This window comes from Anomalospiza imberbis, chromosome 3, assembly GCF_031753505.1.
Source record: "Anomalospiza imberbis isolate Cuckoo-Finch-1a 21T00152 chromosome 3, ASM3175350v1, whole genome shotgun sequence".
NCBI lineage: Eukaryota > Metazoa > Chordata > Aves > Passeriformes > Viduidae > Anomalospiza > Anomalospiza imberbis.
The window spans coordinates 36,611,352-36,628,430 of record NC_089683.1 but is presented as its reverse complement, the minus strand read 5'-3'; the positions used below and the strand labels follow the sequence as shown (position 1 = coordinate 36,628,430).

Genomic DNA, 17,079 nt, shown 5'->3' with positions numbered 1-17,079 from the left:
GGGGAACTCCTTTTTCAAAGCTGTGTTACTCTTTTTGTGACTGCTCTGTATGGCCCTCCATGAGAGACATTATGGTTCACTTACTTGGGAAGGAAACAATCTAACTACTTGTCACCTAATGCTAAATTAATTTGTTATTCTTTCTTATAAATTTTTTTAGCCTGTTACTTCAGGCATGAATTTTGCCCTAAACCTCCACGATATTTTCAGTCAAAGGTTTATGGAGAGGGATGGAGCCGAAGAAGATCAAGCAAACTTGAAAATCTATCTGCAATAAATAATGAAGATAATAATAATAATAGCAACAGCAAAAATTATGAAACAATTCAGGAGTTCTGTCAAGCTCAAGATATAGTTTGTTCCATTGATCTTGCAGCTTTAAAAAAAAAGTAATCAGAACATTATACCATGCAGTTGTTTTTCATCAGTGTTCCTATCAGTAACTGAGAAATGCACTTAGCATCATTAAAATTTGGGTGAAACAAAGATAATCTAATATTTAAAATTAATCTGTTAGTGTACATGTTGTTACTGGGTAATATATTTTCAAGGTTGTTGATAATTCTTTTGTTTTACATAAGACAAATCACGTCATAATGCACTATAAGAGCTCCTAAGTATGTAGCACTTGTAGTTTTTACCCTTCGTTGTAAGTCAAATAATGATTACAAGACAACTTTAAATTTAAGCCATAAGGTTTAATATCCTTCTAAAAATAAAGAAACAAAACCCCCACTGTACTCTTAATGTAATTAAAACCCTGGAAGACCGACAAGAAAAACACTGTAACTGGATAGGCTTTTTTAACCTAGCTAAATTCTTCATTTTACCAGCAGTTTCACAGTCTAATAATACTTAAGATAGAAAATGTAGTTTTACACTGGTTTTGAATTTGCCATCTGTTAAATTAATTAAAGCATCTTTATGTTTGATTTATAAAACAGGAAAAGCTAAAGTTCGAGCTCAGTCTCAACTGCAATACTTTATTAGGAGAAATTATAGTAGTTTCCACATTTCTTATACATTTTCCATGGTCCTTAGTGTTGCTGTTGTCTCCTTTATTAAAAAACTTCTCCAGGTGAAGGGATACCATAAAGTTGTATAGTGATGCAACATTGTTTCTATATTTTTCACTACCTTGTTCATTATTTGACCTAATTATTTGTTTGCTGTTTTGTTTTGTTTGCTTGTTTGGATGATGCTGCTGTTCTGTGCTCTCACTGAACCCTAAAAAGTAGCAGCTATATGAGATTTTCCAGCTGACAGTTAATTTAGAACCTTGTAAGGTGGGAAAGTGTGGTCACATCTCTTCTCCTCCTGGCTGTGCTACCCTTTGGGTATCAAAACTTGCAGTGTTTGTTGCTGTAGATTTGGGCATATTGAGTATTTTTGTAGTAAATATCATCTGCACAGCCACTCACTTTTGATGATGTTCAGGGCCATAACAGTCACAAAATAACTGCTCTGGACCTTGCATTGTCAAGGGAAGCAAATGAAAAGGGAAACTTGCATTCAGACTTTAAAGGAGAGTGGTGGCAGGCAAGAATAATATCTGGATGCTGAGTGAGGTAACTGTGGAGGAGACTGATGAATAGTAAAAATTATGGAGACTGAAAAGCTGTATAAGCTGTGTTGTATCTCTTAGAGTGGTTGACTTGACAAGGTTACTTCCTTATCTGGAATAGCACCTCGACTAATCTTGTGGAAATGAAATTCTTTGTTCTCAAAGAAGCAGAGTGATTGATGAAGATCAATTCATCAATGCCTGGAGGTATTTAGAAGACATGTGGATGTGACACTTCGGGACATGGTTTAGTAGTGGACTTGGCAGTGTTAGACTTACATTTCGACTCAATTATCCTAAAAGTCTTTTCCACCTGAAATGATGCTATGAATATCAAAATCAAGCATAGCCCTTCCATTGTGATATATGAGGTGATCAATAAGACAAGAAAGTAATTTTTTTTTTCTGTACTAGCATTGAGTCAGGGCAGTGGTATCTTGAACTAATGATTCAGAACATGAGGCTGGTTGTTGGAAACCTTCTGACTTGTCATGAAATTAGATGTTGGTGTAGCAGATGAACTAGGACAACTTTCTTAACTGTAACATAAATATAGGAAAGCATTCATTTTGCTTAGGAAAGATACAAGATAAAATATGAGGAATAACATTTTATTTTCCTAATAACTGAAAGATAAAAAAAATTGTTACAGAGTTCAGATCTAAAAAAAAATTACGACAGGAGTGTTAAAGAAAACTTCTGGGTTATTGCTGAACCTGCTGCAGATGCCTGATTGGAGTTGTCATGATGAGCACATTTGAACATCTAATGCAAGCTGAGTGTCTTGACCTTCATAATGAGAGTTTAACCAAGACACTTTTGAAGCACAGGCAACTGGTCATTTCACCCCGTGGAGACACCTTAAAATTGTGGAAGTTAACCAGAAGCTGAATTCTACCCTCTTATGAGGGTGGAGAATTGGTGGAGCATTTCAACAGGTGACAAATCTAGGTGCTTCTGAGTGTAGAAAGAGATATACAAGATACATTTATGTACTAAACAAGAGCCTAGTAACAGTATTTTAATACTGAGGGAAAAAAAAAGGTCTTGATTTTAGAAGCTAAGTTTGGATCAGTCATGCTAAGGCTTTGCTTTAAATTTAAATCATGATTGTAATGAGAGGTAAAAATAGATAAAAAATGCAGGTTTTCTCTTTATTAAATGACAGATTTGGTTGCCCTAAGGGCAGTAGTTAATAGAATTATTCAGAATTACTGTGACTGAGAAACACAGTCTGCAGTATAGATGAGGAATGGGATTTCCTCTGAGTTCAATCAACCATTTTGGTAGGAGTTCCTATAAGGGAAAAATTGCCGTTTTGACCTAGAAAGACTGGTATATCTCATGCTTCTGGACTTTGACAAAATTGCTGTTTATTAGAGAAAATGAGGCTAAGAAGATTGCTAGAATTCTAAGATAGGTAAAGAATAGATTGAAAGAAAATGGCAGTGGATGGTTTTGAAAGAAAATGCATAAAAAACCACAAGTAGAGATCCTGAATATTAATTTTGTTGTATCATTAAGTATTTTGAAACAGAATCCAAGTATGATCTGATAAACAAATGAAGGAGATCAGCCACTGAATTCACTGAGGAGCAGAATAATAAAACTGGAAGGATATTTAGTAGTAGAAAATGCAAGGTCATGAATGAGAAATATTGGAGCTGGAGGCTGTTAATTGGAAATGACTGTCAGTCACAATCTAAGGGATTTTTTTGGTTTAAAATGCTGTGGAGACTGTTGATGGCATACTTTAATCTATAAATAAGTGAGAAAAATACAGGGTGTTGGTATACTCAGAACAGTCTAACTTCCCAAGGTCTGTGTGTGTGTGTTTGAAAAAAATATTTGGAATTTGAACTGTTGAATGCATAATTCTACAGCAGCTTCTGCATGTAGCAAGCGCTGTTGCACTGTCTCTTGCTGGCTGGTGTGCCGTGTACTCATGCAAATGACAGCATGTCTGCAATTTTGGAGAAGGTGGTTGCTGACAGAACTGCCGGTGTGCTGATTAAAAAGACATTGTTTCCTTTTGTTTACACATTGAACATAATAAGTCTTTTTGTAAGTTCCTGTGTTAGTGTCCCTGTATCAAGGCTTTGTCATCCTTGAGGAGACATCCTTTAAAGCAGCAACCATTGCTAGCAGTAATTAATAGAAGAAAGCAAGCTGAGACTTCCCCATTTATCGGGATTTAGGGTCTTTTGCTCCATGTGCCACAGGCCAGCTTCAAGCTCTTCTAATTTAAACTTTCTCTAAATCCAGTACAGTCTGGATTCGGGTCAGGACGTGGAACTGCAGCAGCTTAGTGACACTGATAGTTGATCTCCTACTGTCAGTGGATAAAGGGCAGTCATTAATTTTTGTTCGCTTGGCCTTTTCCTCGGTGTTTGATGCATCTGGCCAGAAGTTGATACTTTCTTGCCAGGAGGGAATGGCAGGGTCCAATGTAAAGCACTCGTGTGACTTGGCCTCATCTTAGGTGATCCATCTACAGAGTGGTGACATGCTCGTTGTTTTGAAATGTTGCCAATCATACAAGTAAATTAAGAAACTGAAAATCATATCTGTAGCAGGATTTCATTGTTACCTCTGTGTCAGTGAGCATATTAGAGATGCTAATTGCTATTTGGATTTGGGTAATGCTTATTTGTGTGGGAGGGCTGCACTTGCACAAGACTGAATTCCAGGCTGTATAATGAACTCCCTTTGGAATGGAGAACTGCTGTGTATTTCGTGCTTAGAGTTGATGATGGAATTTCTTATATTTTGCATTCTTTAACATGATAATACAGACACAGGCATATTTAAAGAGGAAAATGAAAAAAAAGCAGCAACGGCAATACTGCGTCGAAGTGAATAATCTTCTTTGATACAGCCTGTCTAAAGAAATACTGCAGGGCAAAGAAAGCTCCTAGAGGAGCTGAATTGTTAAGCTTCCTTTGAAACAATATTTCTAATCCATTTGCTACTTGTAGATTTTTTTTCAGAAAATTACTTCTCTTTTGAACTCGAGCTCAGAAGATAGGATCTTAAAGTCTGAGGAAGCCGTGTTGTATTTTTATGTTATTCTTAAAGTTTCAAAACTCCTATGAAGCACAAAATTAACATATGTAGGCTTACTATTGAGATGGTTGCTGTCGTATTGGCTGAGAGAAAGTTAAACTTAAATAAAGCACATCACAAAATTGAACTCAGATGCAAAACTTCTGTGAATACATGGGCAATCAATTTAGTGATAAATATGTTTTGGCAAGCACTACTCCATGTGTAGTGAGGTACTGTGTTGGGGGAGTATTTTCAAATCCAGTTTTGTGAATCCTAATAATATGGAAAAGAAGGCAGAGGCCACGTGTTCCAGTAGGTACAGTGTTGGATTTGGAAATTGGGAAATGCAGTTCTGTTCTTGTTCCTTAGTCTCAGTGACCATATATTGACGGACACCAAGTAATTTACCTTATTTTATGCATTAAGTAATATCTTCCTGAAACGTACTTTCAAATTTAACGATGAAGAATACTAAACACCCACATAAAGGAGAGACCTCTGCTTTTAGCTTAGGATTTTCAGTGTAGCTTATATCAGCTTCAAAACTCTGTAAAAACCAAAAACCTACCACCACTAGAACAAACTCATCTGAAAATGGAAGCCTAATAAAATAATTCTTTTAGCTTGTGTTTGGGGCCCAACTGATGCGGACTGCATGATATGGGATATAGGAGGAGGCAAATGAGCCTTTGATACAGTTGCATTTATTTGAGTATGCTAAAAATAATTGATTTCTGAAGATAAAACTTTATTTGATGGTTGACATAAAGTTTAAAAATTAAAATTATTTATACTCTGGTAGGTGATTTGGAGATCTGTTTGTCTAATGCCAAGAACTGTCACTCTGCAAATGAAATTTTCATCCTATTTCTTGAATTATTGTGTTAATGATATTGTTCAATTAGAATTAATAACAGGCCTTGCCTCAGGATCAGAAGTGAATTAAAAGTAGCTTCTAATGAAACTTTAAATTTTACCATTTCTATGACTAGATATTTTATCCGCTTGTGAGATTAATCTGCCTGGATAATGTGACCCTCTGTTTGTCAGAATTTCTTGGTTTGTAGAGATTGCACTGACAGTTTTGAGAGATGATGTTTGTAGCTCAAATACGATTCTCTACTTCCATGTATAGTTTTCAGAGGTGAATGAGCAGTTATGTTATTGCTCTTATTGCTGCCCTGCCTTTGTTATTTTATTCACTTGTCTGGTTTAACATTCGGATTGAGCCATCTGATGTAGGACCATGTCATCTTGTGTACTTGCCCACAATCTAAAACAATGGGGCCTGGTTACTAATTGGAGCTTTTGGGTGCTCACACAATAGAGGTAATTAGTAATAAATGTACAGCTGTAATGGCAAGTAGTGTTCACAGTGGGCAGTGCAATGCCTGACAGTTAAGTTCCTGTGTTCTGTCTTTAGTGAATGTGTTTGAGAAATCATTGCTCTTCTTTCTTTGCCTTTGTGGTGTTGCCCAGAGGCGTGTTCTCTATTCTGGTGTAAATGCTTATCTCCTAATACCTTAATTAACTTCTTAAAATATAAATGGCCATGGTACATCAAAATAATATTCAGAAATGTGCTGTTCAGCAGTCCACAAGATTTCTCCATGAATGCTTGTAGTGTCGTCTGGATAAAACTTTAAACCTGACTTTAAGCACATGAACTTAAGCTTTTTGAGTGAAATAAGCAATCAAAAAACTTCAACCAACCAGGTCAAATCCCTCATTAATTGATAAATTCAGTTTCACCAAAATCTTGCCTATCTTTCTTCTTACACATTTTCAATTATTAGGTGCTCATAGAACACTTCTGGTTTTCAGCCAATTCTTGACCAAATTTTTTCTGTCTCATGTTGGTAGTAATTAGAATTTTGATAAATCCTGCTGTTTGGACCACATTCAGAGTTTTATTTTAATAATTTATTAATTGGGAGAGTAGAGGAGTTTTCAGCCATTCAGCAAAAAATACCTCAGAAAAAACCTTTCAAGATGAGACATATCTGGATCAGTTTAATGTCTTTCCCAAACAGAGAACTTGTTCAGATTCTAAGTTAGACAGGTATATTACCATGAGACCCAGACAGATGGGTCTACATAAAAGTAATTCACTGTCCTGAGATGAGATTTTTTTCTATCTTCAAAGTCAGCACATGCTGTTTCTCAGCAACTCTCTGAACTAAGATACAGAATCATAGAAATCATAGGATCATAGAATGATTTGGATTGGAAGGGACCACCCAGATCATCTAGTTATGAAGGAAGATGGCGTGCAGAGAGGTATACTTAAGAAAAACTTTGTTTCCATACAGAATGACAGTGAAAATTCTCTGTGGGCCTTAAGAATTCTATTCCATGGACTTAGTTGAAGAACTGTAGCCCAGTTCTGCAGTGTTTGTCCATGTGAGAGGAATATCTAAGGTGTGGCCTGGTTTAACTCCTGTAGCAATTAAGCTCACACATCCTGTAGCAGGATGCGGGAAAGAATCAGAAGGGTGAAAGATCTGAGAAAGATCAGGGGTTGAGATACATATAAGGAAAAATAAGGAATTGTTACTGTTTCCCATTGGCAGGCATGTGTTTAGCCATTTCCAGGAAAGCCGGGCTTCATGATGCACAACAGTGACTTGGGAAGAAAAACACCATAATTCCAAATGTCTCCTCCTTCCTCCTCCTTCTCCCCTTTTTTATTGCTGAGAACAGCATCATATGGTCTGCGGTATCCCTTTAGTTAGTTTACAGGTTTAAACTTATAAATGCAAAAAAATACTTTTAAAATGTTTTTTTAGATAGTATCTGTCATGATTACTTGTTTTTAACACTTATTATAAAACAAAACAAGAGAGATTTTGAGCATATACCTGTAATTATAATATCTTAACACTGCCTTTGCAGGTATATGATGCTGATTGATGGCAAGAATGAAGTTTATATGATTGATAGAGACAATTCCATTTTTCATGTATCCAACCTGGAATTTCCGTTTCGTAAAGATCTTCGCACACATCTAGCAAACACTCTTCTAGACGGGGTAAGGAGCATACTATATAATTATTGTAATTATTTCAGTGCTGTTTGCTTTTGTTCATAAACAGGGCCAAATTTTTAGGCTGGATCACTGAATCATAGGATTTTAGGAGGAATATAAGTTCAGTCACTGGCTGAATGTGGGAGTTGCATTTTGTAAGAAATTACTTATCTACAGAATAGGACTGATGACTGCTCTGGGGGGAGCTGTTTGTCTTTGAAATAAATCAGGGTATTGAGATGACATTCTCTGAATATGAGAAAAGGCTTAAAGAAAATCTAAAAATATTATTGCCGAATTTCATCTCTTGTTACAGCTTTATATTTTGAAATAGTAAACATGTTCAATTTTATACAGCTCATGGAAATACTTCTAAAATTTGATAAAATTTTCATAATGTTTTGATACACTTTTGTCAATTGATGTCTTTGTTTCTGTCACCTTTATTTTCAGTTGAATTTTGGAATGATTTAGAAATGGTTTAGTTATTTTTGTTTAAGGCGAAAACATTTTTAAGTTGCTGTGCTAATTTAAATTATGCAAACTTGCTAATGAACTTTTTGAGCCAGTTGTAAAACAAGCTGTCTCAAAAATTAAATTAAAAATTAAATTATGTAAACTTGCTAATAAACTTTTTGAGCCAGTTGTAAAACAAGCTGTAAAACATATGGATTTGTGTATTTGGAGGCTGGGCTGGGCTATTGGTAGCAAACTTTTCACAACTGTAGCCACAAGAAGAAATAATTTCTTTCTTGCCTGTCCCATTTCACATGACTGAGAGGATTTCACTAGTTTTTACAGTAATAGATCAATGCAGTTTCCTTTTATGTTTCAGTAGTATTGGAGACTCTACATTGCTGTAACTCCTGCTTGATGAAATATTTTTGTACCCGAGATAGCTTCCATATAGATCCTCTGAAGCCTATTGCACTTTTCAGCCATATTGTCTTTATTAACTTTCTTTCCTTTCTCAAGCCCTTGTTGTCAGTATTCTACTTGAAAAGTAACTTCTGTGAATGATGTGTCTTACTGAACACACATTTACATGTGAAGCTTGTATAAATTGAATCTGCAAGGATAATTACTGCAAGGAACAATGTGCTGTCTCAGGGACAGAGAAGCAGATAATGGAATATTTTCCACCACCTCTGCTTCATTGAAAAATTGAGAGCGTAATGCAAGAAATTCCATGCTGTCAGCTCAGAAGTGTCAGTGCAAGCTGTCGTATCTGGTAGGGGTCTCTTCAGCCAGGCAGCTTCCTAATGATATACATAATATTATTCTTCATGACATACATTAGTTTCCATGCTTTTGAGATAAAAAGCCTGGTATTGCTGTTTTTTCCCCTGCTACTTTTAAGGCTCTTGAGAAAGTAATGGCTTGTTAGTGTCCATATGGTACAGTCCTAGGTGTCCTTGATGGAAATGGCTGCTCTTTAATTTGTTTATTTAATTATTCTCTTTATTTCAAACAGATGTTTTAGTAAAGGTGGCTGATATGTGTATGGTGGAAGACAGGGATATTGAGATAAGTGCATAATATAGCTGTGGGGCATGGAAGAGTGTCTCTGATCTGGTGTGTTGTGTTCCCCAGATTTATAGTTTAAGTCTCTTAAGAATGACTGAAGTTCTCTCAGGTACCCAGGGCATGAACTATAACTTTGCTTAATTAGTTGTTCTGTAAAAGTTTGACTGTTAATATTGCATTTTGGTGTTTCACTTTATTGGCATAAAATCAATTGTAGTGTGATATTTTTTCCCCCCTCACTTTTTAATAAAGTGAAAAGCAGAATGACATGAAATGAGCAAGTACTGATTGAATGAAGTACCCTGAGACAGAACTAAAACCTTTCAATGAATAAATACTTTTCATAGTACAGATGTTTTGTTATGGTCAGTTAAATAAAAAGATGCTGTTGGAATTTTTTTTTCAATTGAAATTCCTTTAACAGGTTTGAGGATAAGACTTGCTTATTATTTGAAGCATCAGAAGAACTTAACTTTGTAATTGAATATTTGTCTAATGTTGATGCCAAATGAAAATTTCCATGAATTATCCTTTACTCTAGATATATGCATAATTGATTTTATTTTGGTTTTTGAATCCATGGGAAGAAGTTGGCTTTTTCTCTATTAACATATTTTGCTAATTAGTGCTTGAAGAGCTGTTGAAATTAATTCTTTAATTGTAGGCTGAAGTAGTTCATACTTACTGTCCTTGAGGTAGCTTTCTCTCAGGGAATGAAAGTATAGAATGAGGTGGTCCAATTGGTATTGCTTTAGAGTGTTCTTAAAAATATGAGAAAAAAAGGAAAGAGAAAACAGAAATATCAGTGCCATGTAGCAAACAACTATTGAGTCAAAGAATACAAAAGATTAATATCCCCCTAACATTATTTAGAATGACAGTATACATGAAACTTTTATAAAGGCAATTTCCATGCATTCAGGGATCTGTTAACTTGCTTTAAGGCCTCTGGTGTAAGTCTTTCATGTGGTTATCTTTGAGAATTTCAGATGCATTTGTGGTTCATTTCGGGCTGAAATTACTTCCAAACAGTTCTTATGTGATCAGTGATGTCTTGGGTGATGACAGATCTGCAACACTTTGTGCTCGTCTCCAGCTTTTCAGTTGCAATTGTTCTCCTGTCATGGAAGAAAGTTTTCTGCAAAGCTCATTAAAGCTAATTTAAATTTCACCTACAGGTGACTATTATAACTTATTCCTTTAGGAGCCAAGTGTTTTGCAGCCATAGTGGTATCTGAGGGAATGCACAGAGTTTTGTTCAAATGTTTTGGCTGTCATGCAAAAAAGCGAAATAGCTATTTTCAGGAGCTTTCTTGGCATTCTACTTAGCTTTGGAAGAGTTGAGTAGAAAATGCAGAGTCATCCTTAGGCTTGAAGTAACTTTTACAATTTTAATACAATTTGAGAAATGATTTTATTTTTATATAAAGTACTGTTTACACTTGAAGACTTAAGAGGGCCAGGAACTCCATAAATGGAGAGCGAGATAAAGATGCATTTATGTTTTTTTGTCAGGAGAGACCACATCTATTTGTGAGCTGTCTCAGAAATTGCATAATTTAAAACTTTGAGTTTGTGAAAGCTGGTGCAAAATTGATTTAAGAAAAAAGGCAAGAAACAAAAACTGTTTACATTCCTGAAATACAGCAGTGACTAGAATTGCCTTAAAGGTAAATGGATAAAGGATTAAGAAAAGGCACAGGAGAAAAAGGAAAAACAAACAGATGTATTATTAGATCTGATTCCATACTCTATGTCAACAACAACAAAAAAATCATTCTGCAAGTGGCTGGTAAAATTGGATCCTTTGCTTTGTGATTGAATTTTGGATTCATTTAAGTCCAAGTTACTCTCTAGAGATGTGATTCAAGGAAAAAGTCCATGGAGCTTTCAGTCCAGCATTGTTCTTCTGGTACTTGTCCAGCAAAAAGCTCTTAGCACAGTTGCAGGTCTGTACAACTGTGCAACTGTGCTTTGCATCACCACAGGATTGAGGAGAATAACACCAGCACAGTGTTGCCAGATTACATTGCATTAATTGAACACTGGACCTTGTTCTTCAGGCCCATGGGTTAAGTGGATACCTAAACCAGCAGCTAATGGACAAGTGATAATAGCAGAGGTAGCTTTGAAACACACAATACTGGCTGTAAATCTGCATGGAGTCTGTAGAAGGAGCTGCATGGATGCAGGTGTGCCTTATGGATAATGTTATGTTATATTAACATGGCATGTGAGTGAATTTAGGTTTAAGTTTTTAGTTATCTAAAAATTGGCTTAAAGCCTTACAGTATCAGGTTATTACTCAGGTCAGAACGAGTGAGTTTAATTGTGGTCATTTCTCAAATACTACATTTTTCCCATCTTCTCTGAAGTTGTCTCTGGAGTCTGTTCCCTGGTGTATTTTTCAATTTTGATAATTTCAGGGAAGATTCTGAAATCAGACTGTAAAATAATGATGTGTTAGAGTATTTCTAATCTGAACCATTCCTATGCTCACTTTACAGCTTTTGCCTTATGACAGTTGTATTGGCGTAACTAATGGAGCAGGGAATGTTGTTGTCATGATGGAGATGAGCAGTGCAGGAATTTGTCATCTCATCTTCTAAGGCATATTGTGCTATTGTTTTTTTGCTCTGGTAGCTGGGATTTCAGTCAGGATGTCAAAGAGAACAGGAGGCAGGGGAAGAAGAAAAGAAGGGAGGAGATGAGGAAAAAGGCTTGTTTGATCAGTAATAGAATAAAAATGTTTACATGTCTGAAGTAGAGAAAAAGTTAAAAATAAACACTTCAAAGGATATTTAAAAACAGTTCTTGGTCCTCTTTTATTCTTTTTTAATCTTTCTTAAACTGAATATGCAGAGATTCAGATTTTTAAAATTAGGCATAAAATCTTGTAATACCAGGCATTGAAATGTTTTCAGGGTTTTGCATACAAATGCTAGCTTTGCATCAAAGCTGAGGTTCTGAATATGTATACTGAGAAAGTGAGGCCTTAAATCTTAAGTATGTGCTCAATTAAATGTGTTTCAAAAAAGTTGTTTCACCTGCCAGTTCAGCTGAGAGTTAATGAAAACCAACACCATTCTTTTGTTTCACTGTTACTTTGTTATTTGTTTCACGTGATTACTATCAGGAATTTCAGGTGGGGTTTTTAATCCTGGTTTTTTATTTTTCCCCTTGCATTATATCTTTACACCTTCTTCCAAGTTTGCATATCATGCCTTCTGTCTCTTGAGTCGCACCCATCTGTTCTTGTAGTTAGTTATAACAGTTATTGTCAAAGAAGGCATTGCAGCATTGTGTCTGCTGTTCCTTTGAGAGCTCACCAGGGTCCTACCTGAATATTGGACACGAGCAGAATTGCATTTTGTTTCATCACTTCTATATAGACCTTTTTTGCACATGTTATTTGACAGTGCCTGTGACTAAATTTTTAGAGGGAAGATATTGTAATGTTACAAAAGAATAGTTTTCACTCATTGGATTAATTTTTTTTTAATTTTAAAAACGAAATTATGTGGAATGATGTGTAAGGTCAACTCAGGGAGTCATTCACAACACCTGTGAATGCTGCACATGGCTTTGAAATCCCAGTCTCCATCTCAGCATTGTGTGCACAGAGGAAGAAATTCCAAAATGCTAAGTAGGCAACTTAGATTTCCCAGTGGTTTATGGGAACAACGTGTTCATGTCTTCTAGTTTAGTTTTCAATGCTTCCAGCTTTATATTTGCTTTAAACCAAATCTATGTTTTTACAACTGAACTGCTTGCTTATTTTTCAAAGCAAATTGTGGTCAGATGCTAGGTAAAATTCAAGAATCTTGTTGTTATACCAACTGAAAATCTTACATGAGTCAGTCAGACATTTTGGGTTTAATTTGTAGAATCTATGGATTCTGAGAGAAATTAAAAGGTTGTAAGACATAAAAATAGCAAGACATTAACAAAACAAACATAATTTAAGTTGATGTAGTGTTCTTTTTTGGAATAATTCTTGAGCTCCTGATTTTGTTTTCATCATGTCATAGTGAACTGCTTTCATGATTTTCAATTGTTTTACTTGTTCGTCTGAATTTGGAATTTTAACTTTTAACTTTTAATTTTTTTTTAATTTAAAAAAACATCTGTAGCTGATACAATTTATTAGCCAAGAATCACGTAGGGGAGGGAGGTAAGGAGAAGATGGATTGCATTTAGAGAAGTGGCTATTTCAGAGTTGTCTCTGGAAAAGATCTACCAGTGGTTGGTTGTTAACATTTTCAGTCTTCATTGTTGGTTCATTAAACTCTATATACTATGTCTAATTCCTGTCATAGGAAGCCTGAGTTACAGATGTAACACCACCATGTAAGGTTTATGTATTTTTGCATGTACCATTAAATTCAGGAAACACTTTTGGGTTTGAATGTTGATCGTTAATGTTTTTTCCCTACCTGGCCTATTTTCAGTCTGATTTGCTGGTACATATTGAATGTTAGCTGACTTCATGCGATGTGTCTGTGATACTTCTGTCTGCAGGAGCCATCCTGTTTAGTCACAATGCAGCAACATTCAAGCAAATTGCAGCTCTCAGTGCTGCCTAGGACACTTCTAAAATTAAAAGATCCAACCTGAGCATAGGAAATGAATGTGAATGCTTGTTCTTTACATCCTCACTGTTGTGCTTCTGACTGTGGGCAAGATTTCCAGTAGTGCTTGGTTGGCTTAGGATCACAGTTCTTACTAAGGTTTCTAAAAACTCATTATTCACTCAAGCTGTGTTTTGAAAGCTGTGGGGAAACTAATGTATAAATGTTGCAAATCAGAATGGGAAGCCCTAGCACAGTTTCCTGATGTTTTGTGAATGCTTCATCAGAGACTTTTAAGACCACAATAATATTTTTATAATCTTGACTTGTTGTAAATTTTTTTTGTAATAAAGATGTAGCTGGTGTTTGTATCATGCTTGCAGGTATAAGCACTAAGTATAAATGTGTCAACATTCTTCTTCTGTATTTATGAAAAAAATACCAATGCTTTCTCTTTTCTTTTAAGGAAATGATCATCGACAAGGTTAATGGACAGGTTGTCCCTCGGTACTTGATATATGACATTATTAAGTTTAATGTAAGTACTTTCAGTTTTATTGCTTATCATTAGTTATTAATTCTTACTTCAATTTTAATATTTTTATAGAAGAGCTTCAGAGTAAATATAAACACCAAAATAATTTGAGTATTTTGCATCTTGATAACAAGCAACACATCAGGATTTAGTTTGAAAGCAGCCTTACAATGCATGTTGATTTATTTCCACTTGCTCAAGAAAAAATGGCCATTTGAAACACTCTGCTAGGCACTGTTGGAAAATTTCCCATTTCTAGAGCATGTTTGAACTATTTAGGTAGTGAAATCAAGAGGGAATGGAGGAGTTAGCCTGGTGTATTTGTTACCAGAGCTTCACAGTACTTGTTAGGCTGCTCTGTCACCTTCTTCTCAAATTTCTGTTTGAAACCAGGCAAGTAGCCCTCTGCTAAGTCCTCAACAGCAGGGTCTCCTGGTGACACAGGCTGTAGGGAAAATGTATAATAAGGAAATATATTGCAGAAGTTGTGGAAAAGAAGAATAGAGTGTAGAAATAAAATGTTTGTGATCACAAGAAAGAGCTGTTGAACAGTACTGGAAATGGGAAACTTGTTTTCTATAAAATGAGCTTTCAAATACAGTAAAGGTTTTTTTGTAGTTGTTTTGTCATAGTAGCCCATATGGTATTGTGTATAGATTTGCAAATCAGCATGGAATAGTGCTGATAACACAGGGATGCTCTCTGTTACTGCTGAGCAGTGCTCAAGCCCTTTTCTATTTCACCCTACTGCACCAGTGAGTAAGCTTGGGGTTGATGAGGAGCAGGGAAGGGCACACAGCTGGGACAACTGACTCCAGCTGACCAAAGGGACGTTCCTTGCCATGTGATGTTGTACTGTGCATATAAAGCTGGGGGAAGAAGGATGTTTGTGGTGGTGGCATTTGTCTTCCCAAGTCACCATTATGTGTGATGGAGTCCTGCTGCCCTGAGGATGGCTGAACACCTGCCTGCTTATGGGAAGTGGTGAATGGCTTCCTTGCTTTGCTTTTTTTTGCATGTGCAGCTTTTGCTATAGCTTTAAAACTGTCTATCTCAAACCCTGAGTTTCCTCACTTACACTCTTTTGATTCTTTCCCCCCATGTTATTCCAGGGGAGTGAGTGGCTGCGGAAGGCTTAGCAGCTACTGCCGTTAAACCACAACAATGTGTTAAATTTAGTCAAAATAGCCCATGGAGAAAACACTAGTTTCTGTTAATGCTTCTGGAAAAACAAAATTACTGTTTCAGTGCACCTAATACGACAAAAGCGGTATTGGTAAACCAGAGGACATTTCAGCCTTTCTCAACTACAGTTGACTCTTCCAGTCTTGAGTAAAGTACTACTCAGCTCAGTCACTCAGTGTTAAGTGGGAATTGCAAGTGTAGGCATGGTACCAGTCACCAGAAATTACTTAGGTATTCTTGGAAGCATAGTCATACTGTGACTTAGGACAACTGCTTTTAAAAGGAGTAGTTTGTGGGGAAGATGTGTTAGATTAGGACTAGAAGCTTTTAGTTAACACATTTTAATTCTGTATCTGGATGTCCTTTCTCTAGCCTTTTTCTGAAAAGTAGGTGCTGGTATCCTGGATCCCTCCTACCATGAAGACTTCTCCCTAAGCAAGATTTTCATGTACTCTTCTGAAAAATACAGTCTTCTATAACCACTCATGGGTTCTCTTTTTTTTTTTTTTTTACATTTTCTTACCTGCTGCTCCCTCTGTAGTTCCATGTTTATTAACCTTCATGTCTTGCCTTGTCTCGGCTCTCCTTTTGAGTCTAACCTGCCATTCACTGCTGTTACATTTCCTTTGAAATAAACATGTAATGTTAGAAGTGTACAGTCATTCAGTTGGGGATGTGCATATAGTGGCAAAATAACACTTTTCAAAACTCATAATTATTTTGGTTAAGCTTTGTTTTGTGGTGGAAGGGATGGAAGCCCTCATTTGTAGAGAAGTGTCCAGGCTTAACATGATGAATCCCACTTGGCAAACAGGAAAAATGATCAGTAGGTTTCTAGAGGATTGTCAATGTTTAGGAAAAGTCTGCTTTTGAACAGTGTTTGGGTTTGTTTGTTTTTAAGTGCTATGGGAATGAGAGGAGGAGCTAGTTACTGTGTAATACTTTTTTAAAGTCAAGGATGAATTAAGATAATGTTATCAGTATGAGCATAAGCAGGGCTTTAGCTGCAAGAAGTCATTAGCCATAGCCCTACTATAAAGATTAAAAAGCACAGCTGTTTTTAGGTTAATTTTAGAAGCTTAATTATAAAAATGGGCACCCAAGGATGTTTGGCTTGGCAAGAAATGATCAACAGAATTTTATCACCAAGAGAGGTAAATGTAATATAACTTGTAAATGGCAAGAAAGAGTAAGGTCCTATTTAAGTTGGGTAAGTTAGATTTTTGTTCATTCTTTTAGCTCATCTTCAAATAAAATAATTACATGAAGGACTGGTCCTGTTCAAAACCAGAACATTTCCCCCTGCCTTCCAAGCAAACAACCCCCCACTCCAAAAATTCCCCAAAACAGAGATTGCTCTGGAATTTGGCAGTTTGTTTTGGTCTGGAAAGCAGTTGAGTCTCGAAGGTGAATAATGGAGTTACTGTATTGCTGTCCATCATGAGTTAGAAGATTTGCAGCATGTCCCCTGTCTCACCCTCCACCGGACTCAGCTTACTCTGCTCTGGGAGATACAGCTTTGCAGCTGGGGAAATGCACATTCAAGCCCCATTGATAAACACCTTTGCTAAGATATTTTTAGCTGAGCTTATTCTCAAATGCTTGACCTATTTTGCTAGCT

The 17,079-nt window shown here is 36.1% G+C and overlaps 1 protein-coding gene across 4 annotated transcripts in view; it reads left to right on the top strand.

The window, feature by feature from the left end:
- RNGTT (RNA guanylyltransferase and 5'-phosphatase) overlaps positions 1-17,079 on the top strand; it is a 168,700-nt gene that overhangs the window by 34,617 nt on the left and 117,004 nt on the right. For all 4 annotated transcript variants that reach the window (XM_068184019.1, XM_068184021.1, XM_068184020.1 and 1 more), the window contains exons 9-10: positions 7,508-7,643; positions 14,205-14,276. In XM_068184019.1, the coding sequence (XP_068040120.1) occupies positions 7,508-7,643; positions 14,205-14,276 (208 nt within the window). The remainder of the gene's footprint in view (positions 1-7,507; positions 7,644-14,204; positions 14,277-17,079) is intronic.